Source organism: Bufo gargarizans, chromosome 7 (genome assembly GCF_014858855.1).
Source record: "Bufo gargarizans isolate SCDJY-AF-19 chromosome 7, ASM1485885v1, whole genome shotgun sequence".
NCBI lineage: Eukaryota > Metazoa > Chordata > Amphibia > Anura > Bufonidae > Bufo > Bufo gargarizans.
Window position 1 is genome coordinate 8710384 of NC_058086.1, and position 26216 is coordinate 8736599.

At 44.2% G+C, this 26216-nt stretch overlaps 2 protein-coding genes across 7 annotated transcripts in view; one reads left to right on the forward strand and one right to left on the reverse strand.

The window, feature by feature from the left end:
* Positions 1-8: 8 nt before the first annotated feature.
* C7H22orf23 (chromosome 7 C22orf23 homolog) lies at positions 9-14831 on the forward strand. Of its 6 annotated transcripts, none has more exons than XM_044301763.1 (8): positions 9-86; positions 8200-8320; positions 9838-9957; positions 10652-10714; positions 12615-12797; positions 13334-13465; positions 14440-14540; positions 14620-14831. In XM_044301763.1, exons 3-8 carry the CDS (start codon positions 9855-9857, stop codon positions 14710-14712), a joined length of 675 nt encoding a protein of 224 aa, XP_044157698.1. In that variant the 5' UTR covers positions 9-86; positions 8200-8320; positions 9838-9854; the 3' UTR covers positions 14713-14831. The 6 variants fall into 6 exon arrangements, with proteins under 6 accessions (XP_044157698.1, XP_044157701.1, XP_044157699.1 ...); XM_044301766.1 differs by having other exon boundaries at positions 8200-8312; XM_044301764.1 differs by lacking the exon at positions 9-86 and adding an exon at positions 127-175.
* A 3688-nt stretch (positions 14832-18519) lies between these two features.
* Positions 18520-26216, reverse strand: part of MICALL1 (MICAL like 1) — a 40371-nt gene continuing 32674 nt past the window's right edge. The window contains exons 15-16 of the mRNA XM_044300595.1: positions 24815-24861; positions 18520-21912 (exon numbers count right to left, since the gene is read on the reverse strand). Of these exons, the coding sequence (XP_044156530.1) occupies positions 21749-21912; positions 24815-24861 (211 nt within the window). The 3' untranslated portion in view covers positions 18520-21748. The remainder of the gene's footprint in view (positions 21913-24814; positions 24862-26216) is intronic.

The window sequence follows — 26216 nt, forward strand, 5'->3', positions numbered from 1 at the left end:
CTCTTATGTAACTCCTCCCTTTGGAAACCACGCCCCTGTGTTTCTACGGAAACAGTAAACATCCCTGGTGCGCGCGGTACTGTACGGTAAGAATGGGAAGTCAGATGGATGTACGTGCACGGACGTGTAATAAGGGATCTGTGCCGGGGCTCCCAGGGATCAGCTGTCATCCACGGTGGGCATGAAGCATTACATGGTGCCCATTAAAGGGGTATTCCAGTTATATCACGTTATTCTCCAGCCACAGGATAGGGGATAACTGTTAGTTCGGTTGGAGTGTTCTGTCAGAAAACCTTAAATCGTCAGATTCCCTTACCCCAGGTGACTTCCAAGGGTATGCGTCTCCGCGCAAGCGCAGTACCACGGCACGGCGCCTCCGCGCAAGCACAGTACCAGGGCATGGGTAAGTTAAATTTACAGTAAGCGTTGACTCCTTACCCTCAACACTGCGCACCCGCGGATTATAAAATCCCCTTACCCTCACTAGACAGTGCGCTTCAGATTCATTGCTGGCTGGCTTCAATCCGCACGTGCGCGGTGTGAGGGTAAGGAGATTTAAAGGGGTTGTCCAAGTTATTTTTTTGCTCTTTCTATGTTCCTAACAAGGCAAATATAACACCTTTCCAATTACCTCACTTTATCTGCAGTGGCTGGTTTCTCAGATTTCACTGAGGGTCACATGACCTGTGATGTCAGCTTCTCTCCCTGCTCTGATAAAGTTCGTTGCCTGTAAATGAGACTGTGCTGGCCCCGCCCCCCTTCACTGCTGCTCTGTCCTAGGATTCTTAACCCCTTCAGCTGCATAGACTGGGTATCTGCAGCAGTGACAATTCTGGGCACAGGAGCATTGCACAAGGAGGTAGGGGGAAGATCATGTGTGTATTAGCAGTGTCATTATACAGGTGGGACATGTAGTCCTACACATACAACATGCTGCAGAGTCTCCCAGCAGGCAGACATGTCACTCCCTTAGCAGAGCGGGGGGGAGGGGCAGAGATTGTTTTTATTGCATGTAAACAAAGGGCCAGAAAAGTACCAGGGAAATGAGGAAATAGATATGTTTTTTTGCATAAAACTTGCTTAGCTGAGTTATATATTGCTGCCCATCAGATTTTCAGTGCTATATATTTTTTTCATAACTCGGACAACCCCTTTAACAAGACAAAAGACCGTCAGATCTCCTTACCCCTAAGAGCGCACGTGTGGTTGGGTGCGTTGCGCGTCCATGAGTCAACGCTCACTGTAATTTTACCTAAGCCATGCCCTGGTACTGCGCTTGCGCGGAGGCGCACACCCCCAGCAGTCACGTGGGGTAAGGGAATCTGACGATTTAAGGTTTTCTGACAGAACAGGGGTCCTACTGCAGGAACCCCTAACGATTACAAGAACAGTGGCCCCGTACACGATAGAGCCCCCCAAAATGAATGTAGCATTTTCTCAGCCGCTCCATTCTTGTCTATGGCATTTCCGGGGATAGCTGAGCGCTATACTTGGCTATCTCCAGAACTCGTATAGAAATGAATGGAGCTTTCCCTCCGTTTCACTATCCTGTGGGCAGGTGATAATTTATTCGGAATGCCCCTTTAAAGGGGTTTTCCCAGAATCAGAGACTCTTGGCACCCCCTTCAGTCAGCGCTCTGATGGAAAAGCCGCAGCCTCTGTGTTTTTTTCCCAGTCCGTCTACCTCACGCTCGTTTGTGGGGCGAACTGATCGTTTATGTGGCACAAAAAAATCGTCATTTGTGGGCAGCACATCGCTGTGTGTAAACAGGGATGTGCTGCCCACAAACAATGAATGTGTAGGGGGATAAATGATCGAAGTAGTGATCATTCATCCCATACAGACGCGGGGGCAATTGCTGCAGGTGACTGAACGACAGTGATCAGAAATGTGTGGACATTACCTCAAAGCAGTTATTCAGGGATGGATGGCCTAGACCAGGGATGGCCAACCTGAGGCTCTCCAGCTGTTGCTAAACTACAACTCCCATCATGCCCGGACAGTCTACAGCTATCAGCCTACAGCAGGGCATGGTGGGAGCTGTAGTTTTACAACAGCTGGAGAGCCGCAGGTTGGCCATGCCTGGTCTAGACTTTTCCAGTGAATTTCTAGGCACATGTGGACATGCCCTTCAGGGGTCATCCAGAAATTAGATTTGGATTATCATCAGTGAGCACTAAGGGTATGTTCACACAAATGTATTTTGAAATCTGCCCACAAATTTCAGCACAAAATCTTTTTTTTTTTTTTTTACGTTTTTTTGCTTTTGTTTCTTATTTTTAGACACGTTTTTGATGTATTTTTGGGACATTTTTGGCATTTTCAGCTCTAGGTTTTTTACACAGATCCATGCCAAATATAACGCATAAATTTACACTGAGCTGTTTTTTTATGCTTTTCATTCATTTCAAAGGGAGATTCAGCATGGATTCTGCCTCCCCACCAAAAACAAGTGCTGCTTCCCATTGAAATGAATGGGAGCCTCTTCTGAGTTTTTTCTTGGAGCTGATTTTGAGGTGGAAATGCTCCTAAATCAGTGCTACAAAAACACTGTGTGAACTGGCCCTTAGGTCTCTTCCTAGGCAGGAGCCGCACCTTTGAAGTGTATGGGGCTGAGCTGCAGTACCAAGCACAGCCACTATACAATGTATGGCGCTGTGAGGAGGCTGCGGCGCTCACCTCTTCATCCTGCAAGAGACTGCAGTATCTCCTTATCATACTGTCATGGCCGCAGCTGTGCGGCCCAAGTAATTACTGGAAGGCCTCTTTCACACGAGTGAGTTTTCTGTCTGGGTGCGATGCGTGATGCAAAAGCATAGCATCCGAACTGAATCCTGACCCAATCATTTTAAGGCCTCTTTCACACGACAGTATGTCCATTTCAGTGTTTTGCGGTCCGTTTTTCACGGATCCGTTGTTCCGTTTTTTGCTTCCGTTGTGGTTCCGTTTCCGTTCCGTTGTTCCGTTCCGTTTTTCCGTATGGCAAATACAGTATACAGTAATTTCATATAAAAAATTGGGCTGGGCATAACATTTTCAATAGATGGTTCCGCAAAAAACGAAACGGATACGGAAGACATACGGATGCATTTCCGTATGCATTCCGTTTTTTTGCGGACCCATAGACTTTAATGGAGCCACGGAACGTGATTTGCGGCCAAATATAGGACATGTTCTATCTTTAAACGGAACGGAAAAACGGAAATACGGAAACGGAATGCACACGGAGTACATTCCGTTTTTTTTGCGGAACCATTGAAATGAATGGTTCCGTATACGGACCGTATACGGACCGCAAAAAACGGCCCGCAAAACGGAAAAAAAAAACGGTCGTGTGAAAGAGGCCTAAGGCTGAGTTCACACGAGCGTGACAGATTAGGTCCGGATGCGTTCAGGGTGCGTTCAGTTAAACTCGCACCATTTTGCAAGCAAGTTCAGTCAGTTTTGGCTGCAATTGCGTTTAGTTGTTCAGTTTTTTCCGCGCGGGTGCAATGCGTTTTGATGCGTTTTTCACGCGCGTGATAAAAAACTGAAGGTTTACAAACAACATCTCCTAGCAACCATCAGTGAAAAACGCATCGCACCCGCACTTGCTTGCAGATGCAATGCGTTATTAACGCAGCCCCATTCACTTCTATGGAGCCAGGGCTGCGTGAAAAACGCAGAATATAGAACATGCTGCGATTTTAAAGCATTGCAGAAGTGATGCATGAAAACAACGCTCATGTGCACAGCCCCATAGAAATGAATGGGTCAGGATTCAGTGCAGGTGCAATGCGTTCACCTACTGCATTGCACCCGCGCGGAAATCTTGCCCGTGTGAACGCAGCCTAATGGGTCTGTGCACATCCACGTTGTTTTTCACGCATCACTTCTGCGTTCAGAAATAATCGCAGCATGTTCTATATTCTGTGTTTTTCACTCATCTCTGGTTCTATATAAGAGAATGGGGCTTCAGTGAAAAACGGATTACCTCCGAAGGCATCTGGATGCGATGCGTTTCACTGATGGTTGCTAGTAGATGTTGATTGTTATTCTTAGGCCTCATGTACACGGCCGTGTTCCGCGGCCGAGAGCGGACCGTGGAAACCCGTCCGGGATTCCTCCTGACAGTATGAGCGCACGGCGTCATTGGTAGCTAAGACGCCGTGTGCTCCCTGCTGCCGCCAGAGTACAGTAATACACTGGTATAGATCATACCAGTGCATTACTGTATTGCGGCGGCAGCAGGGAGCGCACGGCGTCATAGCAACCAATGACGCCGTGCGCTCATACTGTCAGGAGGAATCCCGGACGGGTTTCCACGGTCCGCTCTCGGCCGCGGAACACGGCCGTGTACATGAGGCCTTAATCCAAAACTGATTGCACCCGCATGGAAAAAACTGAAACTCTGAAGGCAATCGCAGACAAAACTGGCTGAACTCATGTGCAAAACCATCCGTTTTTTCCTGAACAGATCCTGACACAATCCGTATGGTTCATGTGAAAGAGGCCTATACTGGCCATGTGGTTGGTACAGTTGACACATGTTTAAAACGTGGCCCAGGTTTACTAATGTGTATATGCCAAAAATCATCTACGGGGAAATTTATCAAAACTGGTGAAAAGGAAAACTGGCTTAGTTGCCCATAGCAACCAATCAGATTCCACCCAGGGCCGTAGGTATAGGGGAAGCGGCTGCTTTGGGGCCCAAACTCAGAAGGGGTCCGCCCAGGAGGAGGACTGATCCCACCTTTCATTTTCCAAAAGAGCTCTGAGAAATGAATGGTGGAATCTGATTGGTTGCTATGGGCAACTAAGCCAGTTCTACTTTACACCAGTTTCTTGACAAGGGGGTGGGGCTTATGGCTCTTGCACACGACTGCATGTATTTTGAGGTCCGCAAAAAATACGGATGACGTCCGTGTGCATTCCGTATTTTGCGGAATGGAACAGCTGGCCCTTCATAGAACAGTACTATCCTCGTCTGTAATGCGGAAAATAATAGGACATGTTCTATTTCTTTGCGGAACAGAAATACGGACATACAGAAACAGAATGCACACGGAGTAACTTCAGTTTTTTTTGCGGAGCCATTGAAGTGAATGGTTCTGCATACAGACCGCAAAAAAAAACGTAACGGAAAGAAAATATGTTTGTGTGCATGAGCCCTAACTGTGAAAGGGATGGGACCTAGAGGAGAAGTAACAGCAGGAAAATAAGACCACGACCAAGAGCTTCTGCAGTTCCAAAATAAACCTGAAAAAAATAGCTCAAAACTGCCAGAAAATTGCAGAGAATTTTTTTTTTACGTCAAGAGGAGGTTATAGGAATTTTGTAGACGACCGCGGATTAGTATATCTGTACATACTGTGTACATACCATATACAGTATATGAAATTGTGCTTTGTCTATAAAAAGAATGTCCGACCCGACCAATCTGATAATTATGACCTATGGTAGCACTGTAGAAGCCCTTTAAAGGGAACCTGTCACCGGGATTTTGTGTATAGAGCTGAGGACATGGGCTGCTAGATGGCCACTAGCACATCCGCAATACCCAGTCCCCATAGCTCTGTGTGCTTTTATTGTGTAAAAAAAACAACTATTTGATACGTATGCAAATTAACCTGAGATGAGTCCTGTCCCTGACTCATCTCACGTACAGGACTCATTTCAGGTTAATTTACATATGCATCAAATCGTTTTTTTTTTACACAATAAAAGCACACAGAGCTATGGGGACTGGGTATAGCGGATGTGCTGGCGGCCACCTAGCAACCCATGTCCTCAGTTCTATACACAAAATCCCGGTGACAGGTTCCCTTTAAGGCCCCTTTCACACGGGCGAGATTTCCGTGCGGGTGCGATGCGTGAGTTGAACGCATTGCACCCGCACTGAATCCTGACCCATTCATTTCTATGGGGCTGTTCACATGAGCGGTGATTTTCACGCATCACTTATGCGTTGCGTGAAAATCGCAGCATGTTCTATATTCTGCGTTTTTCACGTAACGCAGGCCCCATAGAAATGAATGGGGTTGCGTGAAAATCGCAAGCATCCGCAAGCAAGTGCGGATGCGGTGCGATTTTCACGCATGGGTTCTAGGTGACAGTCTATTCACTGTATTATTTTCCCTTATAACATGGTTATAAGGGAAAATAATAGCATTCTGACTACAGAATGCTTAGTATAATGGTGCTGGGAGGGTTAAAAAAAATAAAAAAGTTAACTCACCTTATCCCCATGATCGCCTAGTTCCCGGTCGGTCTCTTCTTTAGCTGTGGCTAAAGGACCTTTGGTGATGTCAGATCACATGCTCCATCACCATGGTGATGGACCATGTGATTGGAGCATGTGATCTGACATCACCAAAGGTCATTCAGCCCAAGCCCACAGCTAAAGAAGAGACCGACCGGGAACTACACGATCATGGGGATAAGGTGAGTTAACGTTTTTTTTTTTTTTTAACCCTTCCAGCACTATTATACTAAGCATTCTGTATTCAGAATGCTATTATTTTCCCTTATAACCATGTTATAAGGGAAAATAATAGAATCTTCAGAACATCAATCCCAAGCCCGAACTTCTGTGAAGAAGTTCGGGTTTGGGTACCAAACATGCGCGATTTTTCTCACGCGAGTGCAAAACGCATTACAATGTTTTGCACTCGCGCGGAAAAATCGCGGGTGTTTCCGCAACGCACCCGCACATTTTTCCGCAACGCCCGTGTGAAAGGGGCCTAAGTCCCTGCTGCTCCAGCACCACTGCTGGTCTTTCATTACTCTCCAGCGCCACTGCTCCGGGGGTCCCCAGCTGGTCTTTCATTACACTCCAGCACCACTGCTCCGGGGGTCCCCGACTGGTCTTTCATTACACTCCAGCGCCACTGCTCCGGGGGTACCTGGCTGGGCTGTCATTACTCTCCAGCGCCACTGCTCCGGGGGTCCCCAGCTGGTCTTTCATTACACTCCGGCACCACTGCTCCGGGCAAATCGTTGGTCATCCATTGTCAGTGATCCTGGAATATAAACGAAGACCAGCAGAGGACCACTGGAGCATTAGCACTGGAATGGCAGGTGATTTAAGAGCACCTGTCAGAAGAATCAACCCTATAAAACCAGGCATACTGTTTGTTGGGCTGATCCAGCTGATTAAAATGATACCTGTCTTGTGGACATTGGTTGTGGCATTGACAAGAAAGAGATCTTTTATTCTTAATGAGGGCTTCAGTGCCCTGAGGGCCTCTCTCCATGGCGCACCACAGCACCTCAGCTTTCCAGCGCTGGCCAGGTCCCTTGGTGCATAGAAACCTTAATGTGCGTAAAGAATAAAAGCCCACAACCAATTTTCACAAGACAGTTTATAACATTAATCAGCAGGATCAACCCCACTAAGCAGTATGCTTGAGTTGATCCTGCTGACAGGTGCTCTATAACATGTCAGTACTTTTTTTTTAAATCTTACAATTATGACAGCATTTCTTTTTTTTTTTTTACTCTTGGACGATCCCTTTAATGTTTCTACTAGTCTCCTGTATGTTGATGTCTCGGTCTACTGTACCTTTAATAAAACCACCGCTTCCCTGGCACGCGTATATGCTGCAGATGGCTTTTAATTAGCACACGGCCAATGCTACCAACTTGGAGGGTGTCATGCATTCACTGACTAATGAACGTTCACATTAACTACTTGTGGGCTGGAGAGGCAATGGACAGAAAATGGCGGTGAATGGGGAGATTTATCAAAATTGGTGTAAAGGAAAACTGGCTTAGCAACCAATCAGATTCTACCTTTCATTTTCCAAAAGGAGCTGTGATAAACGAAAGGTGGAATCTGATTGGTTGCTATGGGCAACTAAGCCAGTTCTCCTTCACACCAGTTTTGATTAATGTGTTTTGATCGGCGCACCGTGCGGATAGTCTCTCCCCGAGGTTAATGAACATGAGACGTCCGGGCGATGAATCTGTCATAGAGCAGATTGAACTTGGCCTGGCTGAAAGTCTTCTAGCTAGAAAAGTGTCAGAACCCATCAGTGAGTTGTGCTTGGCACAGATGCGAAGCCCTGGCCACTTTTCAGCGTATGTTCCTATTTTTCAGAAAACAAGGAGTAAGGGCCTCATAAATAGAGCTTGTGGCCCAAACGCCATATTTTTTATTATATTGATGCCGGAAAACTGGCACGGATCACATATTATGCTTCTTTCCCATAACTCAGGACTTGTGTCTAGAAGACCACCTACTATCTGAAGTAATCTGGCTGGATGCTTGGCTGAGCAGTGCGACTCTGGTTCCTGAAACTTCCAGGATTCAGCTCATCTTCTGACCAGTGTAAGAAGGTACAAGGAATCATTGTGGATGATAGGTTCCTGGCCTCTGTGGAGTAAGAGCCGGTTTTTATGTGTCAGCAGCAGTTGCTGTTTGACACCTTGGTACTTAGCATGCTGTAGTAGCTGATCTGGGACGGCTCTTACTGGGAGTAGTCAAAGTGCTGGGTGGGTGACTACTCCCCAAGTTCCAGGCCGGGTTTTGCCAGACATAAAAAACAGCCAGCACTGCCAGGTGGAGAGGATTACCTCTGTCTGACAGTGGAGCTCAGGAGGTCTGTGTGCTGGGATCTGAGGCCTGTGCTGGGCTGGAGAGCGGAGACCCATGTGTCAGGGGAACAGGCCGCCTAAAGCCTGTATTTGGACTTTCTGAGGCAGAACTGCCACCAAGGTGACTTTTGATTTATTAACTTGCCATCGGGTGTGAAGTAACACCAACACTGCAAAAGTAACATTTTGTTTTTGGCACCATGTGTGAATAAACACTGAAGTTTGAATTCCGAACTTGTATTTTGCCTCTGTACTGCGCCCGCTCATCCTAACTATCAGAGCAAATCCCCACACCAGCCACAGCAGAGGAGATGTCGCCATATACCTTCACTAGAATTCAATGGCGTTCACCTCTTGCTTCTACAAAGGGAATGCTATTTGTCAGGATAGTCTTGTGATTTATGTGTGTGACCCTCTGAGGGCATCTACCTGTGAACTGCATTTGAAAAATATTTCCAGCGCATTGAAAAAAACCTCGGGGTTTAAAATAAAAATCTGCCCTCCTGGTCTTCTATTGCCAACGGTCTAGTGGTCTCCTGCAGGTCCCTTGCCCAGTCAGAGATGCACGTGAACGCTGCAGCCAGCGTATAGAAGACGTTTTTGGTGATATGGTACACAAGGCACCAGTGCTGGACCAGGGACAGTGAAGCTACAGAATTTAAAGGGCATCTGTCAGCAGATTTGTACCTATGAAACAGGCTGACCTGTTACACGTGTGATTACATCTGTGTTGGTCCCATGTTCATATGTGCCCGCATTGCTGAGAAAAATAAAACTTTAATACATGCAGATGAGCCTCTAGGAGCAATGGAGGTGTTGCCATTACACTTAGAGGCTCCACTCTCTCTGCAGCTCCTGTGCCCTCTGCACTTTGACAGGGCCAGGCGTTATGATATTTTCACTACCTGGTCCTGTCAATCAAAGTGCAGAGGGCATGGCAGTTGCAGAGAGAGCGGAGCCTCTCGGAGTAACAGCAACGCCCCCATTGCTCCTAGAGGCTCATTTGCATATGTTATAACATCATTTCCTTCAGCAATGCGGACACATATGAACATGGGACCAACACAGACGCCTTCAGCTGCCAAGGTCACATGTAACAGGTAAGCCGGTGTCATAGGTACAGATCTGCTGACAGATGCCCTTTAAGAGGTGAAAATGTACTTTTTTACTTGTCTCATTTGCAGCTCTCCAAAGAACATTAAATAAATTCATTTAGTTTTAATGTGATCCCATATGGTCTTTTTAACCAATCGTTGTAGCCTTCAGCCTTCCCAGTATGTCTCGGAAGTACGAAAATTTGCAAGTACCGATGGGCACTGGATTTTGGACCAGCACTAAGCCACCTCAGTACAGCAAAGAGACTCAAGATCTGCTTAAAGGTAATGTTAGAATGTTTTTTTTTGCCTCTTTTGTTAAAATTAGTGCGTAATTAGAGATGTGTTAAAATGTCCACTATAATTCGGAACCTTCTCCTATACTATGAAGTGATGAATAACCCTCCTTTCATCTCAGAACAGCCTGAATTCTGCCATTAGAGGACAATGAAATCATGTTTCTGTTCTTGAAACCAGAGCAGATATGAACTTGAAGGCCATGTACAAATGTAATTTTTTTATTATTGACTTTTACTCATTTTGGGCTAAAAGGAGGCATATTGGTCTGTATTTTACAAGTATGTTGGGCTCTTTCTTTGTATGTAATATGTGATTTCACTATTGGTTGTTGTGTATTGTCACCCTCTTCTTCTACTGCCCTGGGACATATGTATTTTGTACTGGCCAGCACCATGCACTTTATATTGTGTACCCATGAGAGGTGATGATGAGCACTCTATTAAGTCGAATTAGGCCCGTTTGATACATAAGATTACACAATAGAACCGTTGTATCCTCCTTTTTCTATATGTGCATGCCGTTGTTGTGATTGATTTTATATTTTCACTATTTTGATGGAAATTAATAAAGTTATTAATTATTCAATATCTGTCCGTGATTTATTACTGTGGGGTATTTTGATCTGTTAATGGGAGTGATGTCAGTTAACAGAAAACCAAAATGTCTTTCTTTTCTTCAGTGATGATGCAAGAATCCAAGCTGACAAACTTCCAGCAGCGTCAGATCAGGGAACAAGTGCAAAGTAAGTGTTGTAATATTCTGCAATCTCAGCGGTTTTCTTCCATCCGATTCTCAGCATGTAGGCCAGAAAGTGGCCGGATCTCTGCCGGTCCCCATTATAGTGAAAGGAGCCTGACAGAGCCAGCAATGCCGGAGTGTGCAGACGCCAGTCTGCAACTACCGATGATCAGGTAGATGATAAGGCAGTGGTGGAGGATCCAGAGTGTCACTGATTTGGCTTATGGCTACTCCTAAAGGTCCTTTTACAGGGGCCGATGATCAGGTAGATGATAAGGCAGTGGTGGAGGATCCACAGTGTCACTGATTTGGCTTATGGCTACTCCTAAAGGTCCTTTTACAGGGGCCAATGATCAGGCAGATGATCAGGGATGAGAGTTTGTAGAAACGGCTGTGTAAAAGGTGCCATCGATCACCTGATGAAAGAGCAAATGGTTGTTCTTTGATCTTATCATTCTGCTGGTACCAAAAATCATTGTTCCTGGGCAGCAGATAGTGCTGTCTAAACAATGATCTACTGCCCAGGAACAATGATCCCCTATGGGTACAAGCAATCACTATATAGATCGCTTGTCCCCATACAGTGGAGGTGATTGCTGCATTTAAGGCTAGGGCTACACGACGACATGTGTCACGTGACACATAGGGCACAACTACACTGCGACATTGATGTCGCCCCATTGTCACTGGACAATTTTAATAATGATAGTCTATGGTGTCGCAGAAAAATTCATTTCGGATGTCGTGTTGCAGTCGTCGCATGTCGCAGTGCGACACCATAGACTATCATAAAAATAGTTGTGTGACATTGGTGCGAAAATATGTTGTTGTGTAGCCCTAGCCTAAATGTATCCCTCATCTCCGCTGATGATCAGGCAATTATCAGAAACGTCTAGTTTGTTCCCAATAATCTGCCATTATCAGTCCATGTAAAAGGACCTTAACTGTGTTATCCAAGTGGCCCCCTTGGTAATCACCATTTCACCCCTCTACCACCAGGCTGCTACCTCTTGGAGTAGTCTCTGTTCGGTGACAGCTGACCTAGGCAGGTCAAAAGACACCGATCCATAGCACCAAAGGGAACAGGCAGAGTCATAGTCAGTGGGTAAGCCTAAGGCAGGCAGAGTTTTTTCAATCTGGTAAACAGGCCAAAGGTTGGGGCAGGCAGAGGGCATGGAAGATCAGCACTTAACACAACTTTGCAGGAATTAGATAAGCTAGGAACCTTTTTGTTGAGGTACTCTCCAATAAAGGAAGGCACCATAAATACCCAGGGAAGGCTGTCCATAGGCTAGGGACTGATAAGAATGTGTGCACTGGTGCTTTAAGAGCCAGGTAGTATATGCACTCCTTATGGGCAGAAGCAGAGGCCACAGTTACCTAATGTGGAGCAGGCAGAGCTATCAGTACTTCGGGAGCCCTGCCCACCAGGAAGCCGCAGGGTGATGCTGGCAGGCACAGGCCACCAGAGCTACAGGGCAGCAGGACAGGGAAGCATTCCAGCAGCCGTGCCACTGGCAGGCATGGACTGCCAGTATTACAGCACCACTACGTGTTTAATTTAAGGTAGGATTAAAATATGAATTTTAACTTGATTTCCGTTATCTCCTTCCAATTACTCTAATATGTTTGCTGGTGCTGGTATCAAAATAAATGCACTGTTTGGACATTAAACACGGTTGTCAGCGAGAATATTGTGACTGAGACCCCGGAGATAGAGCTAATCCCTCACAGGTGGTATTATGTGGACTAAAAATGGCAAGTAGGGGGCACCATTGGTTATAAAATTGGTCCGGGCCTATGAACATAGCTTGACAAATAAATTGTATAGTAACTGACAAGTTCTACAGTATAGAAAAGAAACTTGCTTGTGTTGGATGCAACAATACCTTTTATTTTCAAAGGTGGTGGTGTACTCCCAATCCAGTGTCACCCCAGTGCCAGCAATACCCAAGCTAATCCTCCAGTGCCTGCATCTCGTCCAGCAAAAGCCTCCATTATACATACAAGACCGAGCTTACGTCCTGCAGAGAGGTGCCGAGCTGGTGACGCTTACATGAGAGAAAAGTTTCAACCTCGAGCAACTAGTAAGTGGTGTATGAAAATAGTGGGCCCGATTTATACTAGACCGGTGGTGTACGCCGGTCTATGATAACCCCGTGCACTGCCAGAGGCTGCTCCTAATTTATAACAAGGTGTACTCCTCGTCACGAATGAGGTGCAGCCTTCACCAGTCCGGCGCCTGAACTATGCTAGCTACTGGCTGTTTAGATCTCAGTCTCATTGTATGCCAGAAAACTGGCATAAAAGAATATAGATGTGGCAGGGCTGTTGGCAAGGTGATGGAGAAATAACACTAACGCAGAAAACTGGTGAAACAATATGACCAATTGTGTTTCAGAAGGTAATGTATGGCCCCACCATACCGGGCGAGTCCCTCCAGTCTTCTTCCTTACATCTTCTGCATGTGTCTGTACTTTGAGGACTCAAGCCATGGAGAAGAGCGTGCTAAACCAAACTATCACCAGCCTCCTATTATTCTCTCCAGGATTTATGTATGCAACTTTTAGTAAAGACACATTTTTCTTACCTTTTAATAGTATTTTGTCTCTTAACTCCATAGGAGACCTCAACAAAGAGAAAAGCCGACTACAAAACCTTATGGCTACAGGGAAAGAGTTACCAGACGTTCCTCGAGTACCACCACTGCAGACAGGGGACGATGACAAGGAAGAGAGGGACAGATTTGATGATTGTAAGTTTTTACATAGGTTACATCTGGTGCTTGCACTGTATAGTATATTCGGATTCTCCATCCACTTGGTGACTACAGCTGCAGAGGGGGATAATTAAGTGTATATGCTGAAATGTGGTCTGTATGGATAGGCTGCGGATACCTCCAGTGATGGGTATGAAAAATCTAAACATATGTTTTGTCAGGAGTAGTACATATGAATAAATAAATTAAAAAAAACCTCCCATTTGAGGTTCCTTCAGCTCCTCTGGACTGTTGGAGAGTTTTTTTCTATACTGACTTCCGCTGTCCTGTGCACCAGACTGAGCCTGCCCCTATTTTCCACATCTTTTCTTAAAGGGGTTGTCCCATGAAGACAATGTATCCCTATTCAGAAGATAGGGAATAAGTGTCTGACTTCCCGGGGGACTGATTGCTAGGACCCCTACCAATCATAAGAATGGGGTCCCGTGCGCCCCATTTGAATGATGCGACAGACAAGCATGCATGTCCACCATTCCATTCAACTCCTTATCTCTATCTTCAGCAGCCCTATAGAGCCGAATGGAGCAGCAGTGTGCATGCATGTCTGCAGGAGAGAACAGGCCCCCGTTCATGTAACCGACAGGGCCCCAGAAATGGGACCCTGCTGATCAGACACTTATGCCCTACCCTGGTGACAGGGGACATGTTGTCTTCTCTTTTTTTTCCCCTATAGTGAAAAATGTAAAAACACCAGAGCTCCAGCATGTTGCGTTTTTTTTAAAAGAAAGCAAAACAATAAAAATAAAAAAACGCCACCTAATGAACAAAAACACCAGTAGCAAAAATGTGTGTGTGTCCTGCATTTCATATTTCCCGTGGACCTTCAGCTAAAATCTGGAGCTGACGTTTTTAGCACAGAAAACTGCATTAAATCATAAAAACATCACGAAAATCGGATGTGTGACAGCAGCCTAACGCATATGACTGAGTTATTCCATTGTAACCTACAGTGGTTGCAGAAATCCAAGAGAGATGGGATTTCCTACAAGAGATGGAAGCTCTGGGCCGAGGAAAGCAGTACCACACCATTATCAGTACAGAGATTTCCCAGGTAACCTGCCTTCCACAGGATGAAACATTTGTGTATTGTTGTTGTCTCCATTTTAACTTGTCTTTACTTTCATTTGCAGAAAGTGAGAGAGATGGAAATAATTGACAAGCAGAGAAGCTCAGAACTAAGGGAAGCGCTTCAGAAGTCAGAAAATAAGACGCTTACAGTCTAAGGCTACATGCACACGAACGTTGTTTGTTTCTGTGTCCGTTCTGTTTTTTTTTTTTGCGTGTCCGCATCAGTATGTCCGTTCTGTAGCCCTGCAAAAAAAAAATAGAACATTGCCTAAAACGGACAAGAATAGGTCATGTTACAATGGATCCGCATGTTACAATGGATCCGCGAAAAAAACAAAAAAAAAAAACGGATGACATATGGACACATACGGTTGTGTGCATGTAGCCTAACACCCAGTCTTGATATGTGTCCATGAAAACCCTACTACTAGACAAAGACTTGGGCTACGGTCCTGCCTGTTTATTTAAAAGAACAGTTTACTGTATAGAAAAACCGACCAAGTGTGAATTCAAGTCAAACTCCACTCCAAATCTACTTATGACCCCAGTGCTCTTCCCCACGTCACACTCCTTGAGATGAAGGAAGCAGAGATAATTAGTTCTGACTGTGCAATATAGAAAGAAATATCCAGCATCGGGAAGTAGTACACAGCGAAAATTTATTTACCTGAAATTTTTATTTCCTGTCGTCCATAGGCAGCACAGTCACTTTAAACCCATGCATGGCTGTGCTGCCATAGGACATCCAGGAAACATAACATTTCTTTATTCGTCCATGGAAAAAATAGTTAAAAACAAATATGGGAATGTTATATATGTACTACTTCCCTGTGCTGCTTCTATATTGGACTATTCACAGGATGCTGACCCGGCTGTGTCTCCGTGCACGGTTGCGATTTGGGAGGAGGACTCTGCATCTAACATTGGAGTGGTGAGCTGCCTTTGTTCTCTAGGCTTGTTTTGCTGACACTGTACAGTATGGTTGCCCAACCTTTCCTGGTACCAGTATGATATTGTCAGACTGAACCACTTCCAAGGTCCACAATAAAATGTAGAGGTATTGCCATCTGACATATATCTACAATGTATGCCCTAAATGTTTGGCGTGGGAGTTCCAGAAGTGCTTGGTAGCTGCTTACAGTAGCACTTTGCCACCACAAGAGGGCGAGGTGGCTGCAAATACAGTGGATATAAAAAGTCTACACACCCCTGTTAAAATGTCAGGTTTCTGTGATGTAAAAAAAAAAAAAAGAGACAAAGATAAATCATTTCAGAACTTTTTCCACCTTTAATGTGACCTATAAACTGTACCACTCAATTGAAAAACAAACTGAAATCTTTTAGGTAGAGGGAAGAAAAAGTATAAAAATAATATGGTTGCATAAGTGTGCACACCCTTAAACTAATACTTTGTTGAAGTGCCTTTTGATTATATTACAGAACTCAGTCTTTTTGGGTATGTGTCTATCAGCATGGCACATTTTGACTTGGCAAGATTTGTCCACTCTTCTTTGCAAAAACACTCTAAATCTGTCAGATTGTGAGGGCATCTCCTGTGCACAGCCCTCTTCAGATCACCCCACAGATTCAGGTCTGGGCTCTGCATGGGCCATTCCAAAACGTTAATCTTCTTCTGGTGAAGCCATTCCTTTGTTGATTTGGATGTATGCTTTGGGTCGTTGTCATGCTGAAAGATGAAGTTCCTCTTCATGTTCAGCTTTCTAGCAGAAGCCTGAAGGTTTTGTGCTAATATTGACTGTTATTTGGAACTGTTCATAATTCCCTCTAGCTTAACTAAGGCCCCAGTTCCAGCTGAAGAAAAACAGCCCCAAAGCAGGATGCTGCCACCACCATGCTTCGCTGTGGGCATGGTGTTCTTTTGGTGATGTGCAGTGTTGTTTTTCTGCCAAACATATCTTTTGGAATTATGGCCAAAAAGTTCAACCTTGGTTTCATCAGACCATAACACCTTTTCCCACATGCTTTTGGGAGACTTCAGATGTGTTTTTGCAAAATGTAGCCTGGCTTGGATGTATTTCTTCGTAAGAAAAGGCTTTTGCCTTGCCACTCTACCCCATAGCCCAGACATATGAAGAATATGGGAGATTGTTGTCACATTTACCACACAGCCAGTACTTGCCAGATATTCCTGCAGCTCCTTTAATGTTGCTGTAGGCCTCTTGGTAGCCTCCCAGACCAGTTTTCTTCTTGTATTTTCATCAATTTTGGAGGGACGTCCAGTTCTTGGTAATGTCACTGTTGTGCCATATTGTCTCCACTTGATGATGACTGTCTTCACTGTGTTCCATGGTATATCTAATGCCTTGGAAATTCTTTTGTACCCTTCTCCTGACTGATACCTTTTAACAATGAGATCCCTCTGATGCTTTGGAAGCTCTCTGTGGACCATGGCTTTTGCTGTCGGATGTGACTAAGAAAATTTCAGCAAAGACCAACTAGAGCAGCTGAACTTTTATTTGGGGGTTAATCAGAGGCACTTTAAATGATGGCAGGTGTATGCTGACTCCTATCTAACATGATTTTGAATGTGATTGCTTAATTCTGAACACAGCTACATCCCCAGTTATAAGAGGGTGTGCACACTTATGCAACCACATTATTATTATTTTTTTGTTTGTTTTCTTCCCTCTACCTAAAATATTTCAGTTTGTTTTTCAATTGAGTTGTACAGTTTATAGGTCGCATTAAAAGGTGGAAAAAGTTCTGAAATGATTTATCTTTGTCTCTTTTTTTACAGCATAGAAACCTGACATTTTAACAGGGGCGTGTAGACTTTCTATATCCACTGTATGCTCGTTATCGTTTATGGGTATTAAAAACAGCTGGGCGTTTAACAACTCCCATAATCTACAATGGAGAAAGCCACACGTGTGCCCAGCCACCTCATTTCTTCTCTGGAATGTCCAATAGTCAGACATTTATGGTATATTTTGTGGGTATGCAAAAAATTGTTTTAAATAGGAGTACCCCTTGTGCCTTGGGCAGAGCATGACAAAGGGACCCAAAGCAGAGAATGGCAGTCATGGTCAAAACATAATAGCACTGGAGGTTCTGCTGTCTTCATGTAGAGGTTCTCCAATGGTCCTTTTGCGTCCCTGAGACATCGAGGCAACACTAATTGCTACTGATTGTCTTTCTTGAACTAATAAAATGTCTGCCTTGAGGGGTTAAAATGATTGAACTCAGCTATTTTATTTGCCTTAGGCCTCATTCACGTTTCTGTTTGACGTCTGTTGAAAATCAGTTTCGTCCTTGAAGAAGCAGTGTGTCTCCATATTCCACGGCCACTGCTCAGCTGAAAATGTATTTCCGTAGCATCTCCTACCAATGGTCTGTGAAACACCACTGACAGAACATGGATGCCATCCGTGTTGTGTCTGTGGTTCCTTACAGAACAAAAGATCTGCAGATGTGTTTGGTTCGCATCGTAGTGCACGCTTAACTGAAGCAAAGTGTGAAGAAACATTAAAATCAATGGGTACGTGTGCTGTCTGTAGAGAACATTTGTCAACGAGGCGTCACCACAAACTGCAGTGCAATCTGCAGGCAGCATGAGCTGTAGTATTATGGCACAACCTTCAGAAAGCTTGTAATTTATACATTTAAATCTCTGCTCTTTACCGCTTCAGTTGTACACAGGGGAGATATTCTCAGTGATTGTGTATACATAGAGAGCTGTCAGTCACTGATATCACCTCCCCGTGAGCAATGAAATCAGAAATAGTAGAGGTATAAATTACAAGTTTTACTGAATATCTGCTCAGCTCCTCCTGATCTATAACACGCTGCCCACAGACTGCATTACAGGTTCCCTTTATTACATTTTTTTTTGTAAAGCAAACTTCTTCTAGGATTTGCAGCTGTTGCTTTATGACTCAGTAAGGTGGTATGCCAATCTGCTGCGGTCTGGATAGGCATGAAGACACAGTGACACAGGTACACTCACTATATAGCAGGTTTCTTTATTCTGATACAGAAGGCTCTTTTTCCAAACAGTTACAAACAGTGCAATAATTTAATAGTTATAAAAATAACCACAAACAGGCAGCAACAAAGCAAGGTCAGTGTAACAGAGCTAAGTGCCAGGCCATACAGTGTTACCACAAGCTGGTGAAGGGGGCATCACTGCATGCTGGGCAGTGATGACAGAGGAACTTCTTTCACATTGAGCACCCTTGGCACTTACAGGCTGACTCACAGAGAGAAGGAGATGGGCAATGTACACATACTAATGGCACTGGTGGAGACGAGCCCTGCGGGCCTGGGCAGATATGACAAGACAACATTCATTTGTCACATACCAAATATATATTGGCACTGAACAATGAAGTCTGAGTTAAGGTACCAATCCCGCGAATAAAAGCTACATTCCTCAGCTATTAAAACCTGTGCACTCTCTTAATATTTGTATCTTAAAATTAAAAAAAAATGCGGTAAATTATTCTATGTTGTAATGTTTCATTAGTCTGGGATTGGAAAAGAAACAAATGTCTGCAATTTTTCCAGAAACAGCGCCACCCCTGCCCACAGGCTGTGCCTGGTATTGTAGTGCAATCCAAGTAAATAGGAATGAGCCGCAATACCAGATGCATCTCAAGGGCGGGTGTGCTGTTTTTGGCAAAATGCAGACCCTTTTTTTATTTTATTTTTTAAGAAAATAAAACTGAATGCTGACTCTGGAATGAAATATGCATAGTTTTGTGGCTAAAGAAGCAGTGCTCACAGAGCAAATGTTAAGGTTTAGCCATGGCTGTGCCTTCACAGTGAGGAACCGTAGTGCAGCCACATTGCGGTACACACAGCGTTTCATTATTCATTTGGCTCCATAACATATCATTAAATTGGCCTCAACTTTTTCCATAGGCAGCTCCTGCTAAGCAGCGATCGGCAGAACTTGTTCTGGTACAGCTCTCATAAGGAGGACGATTGAAGTAAAATGACATGGCACAGAGTGAAGGGGTCTGCGCCCCAATGAAGACCGGACAATGCAGATATTTTCGGAGGCTTGCTCTCCCAGTGTTGGGGAAGCCTGTTGTATGTAACTTATTTGTTTCCTTTACTACAGCAGTCTAGAGAAAGGCGGCAGAAACCTACGGTATTTCAGCTGGTTACATTTGCTTACGGCCAACCACTTGTGAAAAAGCTTGCTTCTCCTAAGCTCTTATAAGGCAAACGGTTTAATATCCGAGCAGCGTGTACTAGATGGCGGCAGCAATTTACCCGAGACAGTATGCATTAATCTATTTATTATTACCTGTCATTTTTCTAGTGTAAGTTCCTAAGTGCAGAACGCCCATCAGTCCCTCTCTGCAAGGGGATCGCCATGGGTGGACTGGGAACTTAAAGTGGCCCTGGAAATAAACCTAAAAGTGGCCCCGTGTGGTAGGCAGGTCCAAATTCACAGAAGGCAGGACAACACAAGTAAGCGGGGCCTGCAATGTAGTGCAGCACAAAATACCGCCCTAGCAGAACCAAATACAGCAGTGCAGCACATAATACTACCTCGGCGGAACCAATTACCACAGTACTGCACAAAATACCGTCACCCTCACCACAGTATACTACTCTATCACCGTCCTAAGGAGGTCGATACAGTTGAGTTAGGAAAGCAGCATTAATTAATGCTGAAAGTATCTGATCATTATGTACCCCGCTGGCAGCTGTGAGCAGGACTCGGGAGGCCTCCTGGGCATCGGCCCACCAGGAAATTTCCCTCTAGGGTCTATGGCCAGTCACTTTTTGTACGTCAAGCACTCACAGGAAGCCAAGTGACCTAGGCATTTAGGGACTGTGGGAGAACACTGGAGTACAAGGCAGAAACCCATGTGGAAACCCTACACGTAAGCTGGTCAAATCACGTCGGCTATAGGACACACTGATGGCAGCCTATGTGGAATGACTCAATTCATTTAGGAAAACATGAAAGGAATGTATATAATAGGGATCTCACACTATAAAAAGTCAGAAGTGCGATTATCATTTTAATTCCCATGGCAACAGAGAAAGCCATGACTTTACACCATCAGTTTTCCCCTATTGATCATCGTTCTGCTGGCACTTACTACTAGAGGTCACCAGTCTAGTGAATGGAGCTATTGGCCAGTCTTGTGATGCCATTTTATGAATCTGCATGCAATCTTCTATCTACACAAACCGAGGCCACCATAGACAGACCAATAGCTTGAGCAGTACAACCAATTAGGACCATACAAATAATGGAGATTTACCAGAACGGGTGCAAAGGAAATCCATTTTTCACAGCTCCTTTGGAAAATGAAGGGTGGAATCTGATTGGTCACTGTGGGTAACTAAGCCAGTTTTCCCTTACACCAGTTTTGATAAATCTCTCCCAATTTGTGCGCCAGTTTTGATATCCCCTGCACGAGAATGCACATTTATGACGAGGCGCATCCTCCAGCAGTCCGTACGCGCTCAGAGCTGCCGTAGATTTCTGGCTTCATTTGCACCAGAAAACCGGCATAAATTAAGAGAGAAAAAAAAAATTCTCAGCCCTTTTACGTCCCTTTTGGAAAAGAAGTGTTGAGGGCGGCGTAAATAGAGGCACTTGTGACTTTTTAATTTAAAAAAAATAAGCCGCATTCACAAAACTTCGCAAACGTCGTCTCTCTCCTTTTTGACCCATTAGCGCGCCAATGTATTTCTCGGGCAACCCGTTGATATCAATGAGCGCAACGTAATGAAGACTAGCAGGACGCTACTTGGGAGTAAAACTTTTTTGGTCTATGTAAAGAATTGCGGTTGGAACTGGGACACATTTATGTGGCAATCATCAACTTTTACGGATTAAATTAATTGGAGATTAAAATTATTCACTTCTGTAGTTATTCCGTTTTTATAAGCAAGAACAGAAATGTAGAGATGTGCTGGGGGAAATCTCAGATATAGAAGTTCTCTAAGCAGTGCCAACTCACTTTACTTCAAGCTCTAGAAAGAACCGAGGTCTAAGGGTGGAGAAGCAGTTTTTGGTGGGCAGTCGCTGCACATGACTGTATGTGACTTATTACCACCTCCGTGCTGCGTCATCTGCCATATAATGACTCACTGGGGTTCTAGGTCGCGTGGTACAAGGAGACTCCTTTACTGTGCATGGTGAGACAGTCAGCACAATGGAAGGGCAGGCACAACAAAGATGGAGTCAGCATCCAGCATCTACCTCTTGGCCCCCTCCTCCTGCTCCCGAGTTTTGTCCTTTGGGCTCTTTGTTTTGTCCTTTGGGCTCTTTGTTTTTCCCTCTTGCTTTGGAGACAAAAGCTTGAGGACTTTCATAGGTTTGAATTTACCTTTCTTCTTCTTATAACAATCTCTGTGAAAATCTGAAAAATGAAGTAAAAAAAGTAAGAAGACTACAAGTGTGAGCGGTCTGCTGTGCCACGTATAGGGTGCAGAGAGGTGGGCTGCGATTCAGGGTGTTCTATTTGTTCTCATGTTAAGGATATAAGGGCAATCCTATGTTATTCATCTTAGAAATGTTTCAATTAAGCCTCAAGCATGAGACAGTATTTTCAGTCCATTTTTTTGTGGCTCAGATGCGGACCCATTTATTTCAAAGTTGTGGATAGCACACTGTGTGCTGTCCGCATCCGTAGGTCTGTTCTGCCGGCCCGCAAATAGAACGTGTCCTATTCTTGTCTGTTTTGAGGACAAGGATAGGACATTTCTGCAGGAGTTTAAAAAAATGGCAGCATGCACATAGCTGGGATCTGTGTTTTGCAGAGCAACGATTTGAGGACTGTAAAACACATACGGTTGTGTGCATAAGGCCTTAACCGACAACTGGGTGTTACCAGCTGGAGATGTATGCCAACACACTAACACCACTCTACCAAATCACATGGACCACACATGTAATGTAACAAAACATCACTTTATTGACACACAATGTAAATATATAAAACCATGCGGATAAGTACTGTGATAGAGACCATCCAGATTAGATAAAGTGACCAGTGCAAAATGGCAAGAACCAGGAATTACTGTAGGGAAAACAACTCAGACTACCAACTGAGTAAAAGGTTGAACCCACATTAGTCGGCCCATACGGGTATCAGAATCCAAATAGTGATCAATACAGTCTACTGGTGCAGCCATAATCAATGCATAAATACAAAAATAGACATAAGTTGAGGCGCCATACTAACCCGGAGGGGAAGCAGTTTCGCTGACACGCGTTTCGCCTCACCAAGCTTTTTCAAAGGGATACATGTCTCTAAAAGTTAACGTCCTATATACCCCCCACCCAGCTGAAGATAATCTCCCCACCTGTGTAATCAAGTGACCACCGATCGGTGTCCAGGTGGCGGGGTATCCTATATTAGATCCAATTGGATCGCACTGCAAGTAAAGTATCTGCCCAGGCACACAAACAGTCTGCGGGACCTTCAGTATCATCATAATCACGTGGATGCTCACATGACCGAGATTCCGGTCATGTGACCAAACCACATGATCGAAAGAAGGACACATACACATCATTCTCAGGGGTGCAAATGAACAATTGTTCAAAAGATGGGACCAGTTGGTATCCAGGGGGGCGAGAACTCCTATATTAGGTCCAATTGGGTCACGCTGCAAATAAAAAGTCTGCACCGACATATATAAATAAACAGCAGGACCTTCAGTGTGATCATGGTCACGTGGATGCTCACATGACTGTAATCCTGGTCATGTGACCAACCCACATGATCAGGAGAACCCACCCACATCATTCTCAGGAATGCAGATGAGCACATGTTCAGGTACTGGGGCAACGCATGTTATCGCCCATTAACCCTTGTGTCCCCTCATCCCAGGGGAATGGATACCACTCTATAATTCCCTGGGTATAGAGGCAGTCTAATACCAATAAGGAATCCTTGAAATAAAAAAATATACACACAAGGCCAGCCTAATGTGGGTTCAACCTTTTACTCAGTTGGTAGTCTGAGTTCTTTTCCCTACAGTTTTTACTGGTTCTTGCCATTTTGCACTGGTCACTTTATCTAATATTGGATGCACTTTACTGGCAAAGTGGGGTCTCTATCACAGTACTCATCCGCATGGTTTTATATATGTGTTTATTGTCATTGTTGCATTGTGTTTCAATAAAGTGATGTTTTGTTATATTACATGTGTGGTCTATGTGAATTGGTAGAGAGGGTTTTAGGTGTCCACTCATGAGTGATAGGGTTATGCTCCTGTTGGCGATATTCTCTGCTGACTGCGTAGGAACACAGTTGTCAATTTATCCACAAATTTCCATAAGGAATAATGGAGGAGCATCACAATACAGCGCTACAAGAAAAGATGCTCCAGAACAGTTATATGATGGGGAATACAACTGTTTACTAAAACAGACATGTCAGGAGAAGTGATGGGATAGGGAAAACTGGGTTAGGGATGGACATAAACGTTAGCGAAAGCCATGTCCCCATAATCATGCATGACAGAAATGCAAGCTCTCTATGGGACAGTAATGCAATACTGTAAAACATTGCATCTGCTGGATGGGTTGATGTCAGCACAGAACAGTGGATTGTGTGGATTTTCCAGTGTTCTGTTCAATTAGAGCCCATTCCAGATTATCTTCATCCTTTACTTCGCACCGAAGGGCGAGTTCACACGTTGCACTTTTTGCAGCATTAAAAAACCAAACTGTAAATTGTACGTGTTTTTTCCACGACTGCAACAGGTTACAGATGAACCTTGTTAAAGGGTTTTTGGAGACTTATATACTGACTATCCTCTGCATAGGTCATCAGTATCTGATCGGTGGGGGTCTACTGGAGGTGAAAACTTTGTCAGGACTTTAGCTTCTAAAGAAACAACTATTAGCAAATGAGGCAGTGGAAAAAATGGCCCAAGGGCGATTGAAAAGGGTTTAGGCAGAAACCCTTCTGTCCTGTGTGGGGGGCCGGGTTTGATCCTTGCTATGGGGCCCCTTACTTCTCTATGTACTCCACTGCCCCGTCGCTTTCCCATTAAGCTCTGTCCCCTTGTCAAGCATGTTGGGAAAAAGTGTAGAAACCCTAGATGTGGCAAATTGCACCACTAGACAGATTTTTGGCACAGATACATTAGTAAATCTGGGCCACGACTGTAAAAAAACGCATAGTCAATTACAAAAATTGTAAACCCGTGTAGAGTACAGTAAACGTGCATGCAATTTTTATTTTTGCATGTAAATGGTCTAAAGCTCATGTAATATCATGTCTTTTATATACACAGCTGCTTTCTCACCTTTCCTTTGGATCATTGCTTCTATTAACTTGTCCTCCTCTTTCTCCCTGCAGAGGAATCACACCAGCATGTAACTTAGGTAAATCATACGATGTTCGCACGTTTCATCATGTACGTTATTTCTACTGCTGCCTCCAAATAATAGTAAAGATTAGCACATTTGTAGCAATGTCCTCTCCCAGGGATTCACCGGAAGACAAATTTCACAGAGCTGGATTTCAAGTATATTAGACCGCGGAGACTGAAATGCCAAAATATGGATTCGAAAATAACCCTCCATAGGAAATATGTCCCCATAATAGAAAACTCATTGCTCAAGGCAAATTTTCATACATTTTGAACTAGGAGGTGTGTGAAACGTCCAGATACTGTCTTAGGGCCCATGCACACGAACGTGTTCCAGTTTTTTTGCGGACCGTATGCGGAACTATTCATTTCAATGGGTCAGCAATACAAAAGGAAGTCACTCCATGTGCATTCTGTTTCCTTATGTCCGCATGTCCGTTCTGCAAAAAAAAACTGAGCATGTCCTATTGTTGTCCACATTACGGACAAGGATAGGACTGTTCTATTAGGGGCCAGTTGTTCCTTTGCAAAATACTGAATGAACACAGACATCATCCGTATTTTTTGTGGATCGCAAAATACATACGGTCGTGTGCATGAGCCCTTAGTGAACAGTTTGAGTCAGTTTCTTGCCATGATCTATACACTTAAAAGTTGAATAATTACATACATTAAAAATGTTCCAATGAGTCAACATTTATATCTTAGGCTACTTTCACACTCGCGTTTTTTGCGGATCAGTCATGGATCTGCAAAAACGCTTCCGTTACAATAATACAACCGTCATGAACGGATCAGGTAGTATTATGTCTTATATAGCGAAGATGGATCAATCATGAACTCCATTGAAAGTCAATAAGGGACAGATCCGTTTTCTATTGTGTCAGAGAAAATGGATCCGTCCTCATGGACTAACATTGTGTGTCAGAACGTGTGTCTCGCTCCGCATCCCAGGATGGACAAAAAATCGCTGCAGGAAGCGTTTTGGTGTCCGCCTCTAAAGCGGAACGGTGACTGCATTCTGAGCGGATCCTTTTCCATTCAGAATGCATTAGGGCAAAACTGATCTGTTTTGGACCACTTGTGAGAGCCCATGATTGATCTCACAAACGGAAAGCCAAAACACGAGTGTGAAAGTAGCCTTACATTACAAAGGAAATCCAGATTACTCATTACATTTACCAGCAAGTAATGACTTGTAAAGACCTAACCAGTTGCAATCTGTTCAAAGCATTTACAATCCTCCAATGCCCTATTATTACCAGAGAATCAAGGTAAAGGCTCAAGTATATATGAACAGCTTTACACATATCAATATTCCTGCATTCATTTTATT

What these genes read in the sequence shown, in the direction of transcription:
- C7H22orf23 (XM_044301763.1), top strand. Translation starts at nt 9,855, where the DNA reads ATGTCTCGGAAGTACGAAAATTTGCAAGTACCGATGGGCACTGGATTT. An exon ending in GACTCAAGATCTGCTTAAAG is followed by an intron (nt 9,958 to 10,651) that starts GTAATGTTAGAA and finishes TCTTTTCTTCAG; the next exon opens with TGATGATGCAAGAATCCAAG. An exon ending in GAGGGACAGATTTGATGATT is followed by an intron (nt 13,466 to 14,439) that starts GTAAGTTTTTAC and finishes TGTAACCTACAG; the next exon opens with TGGTTGCAGAAATCCAAGAG.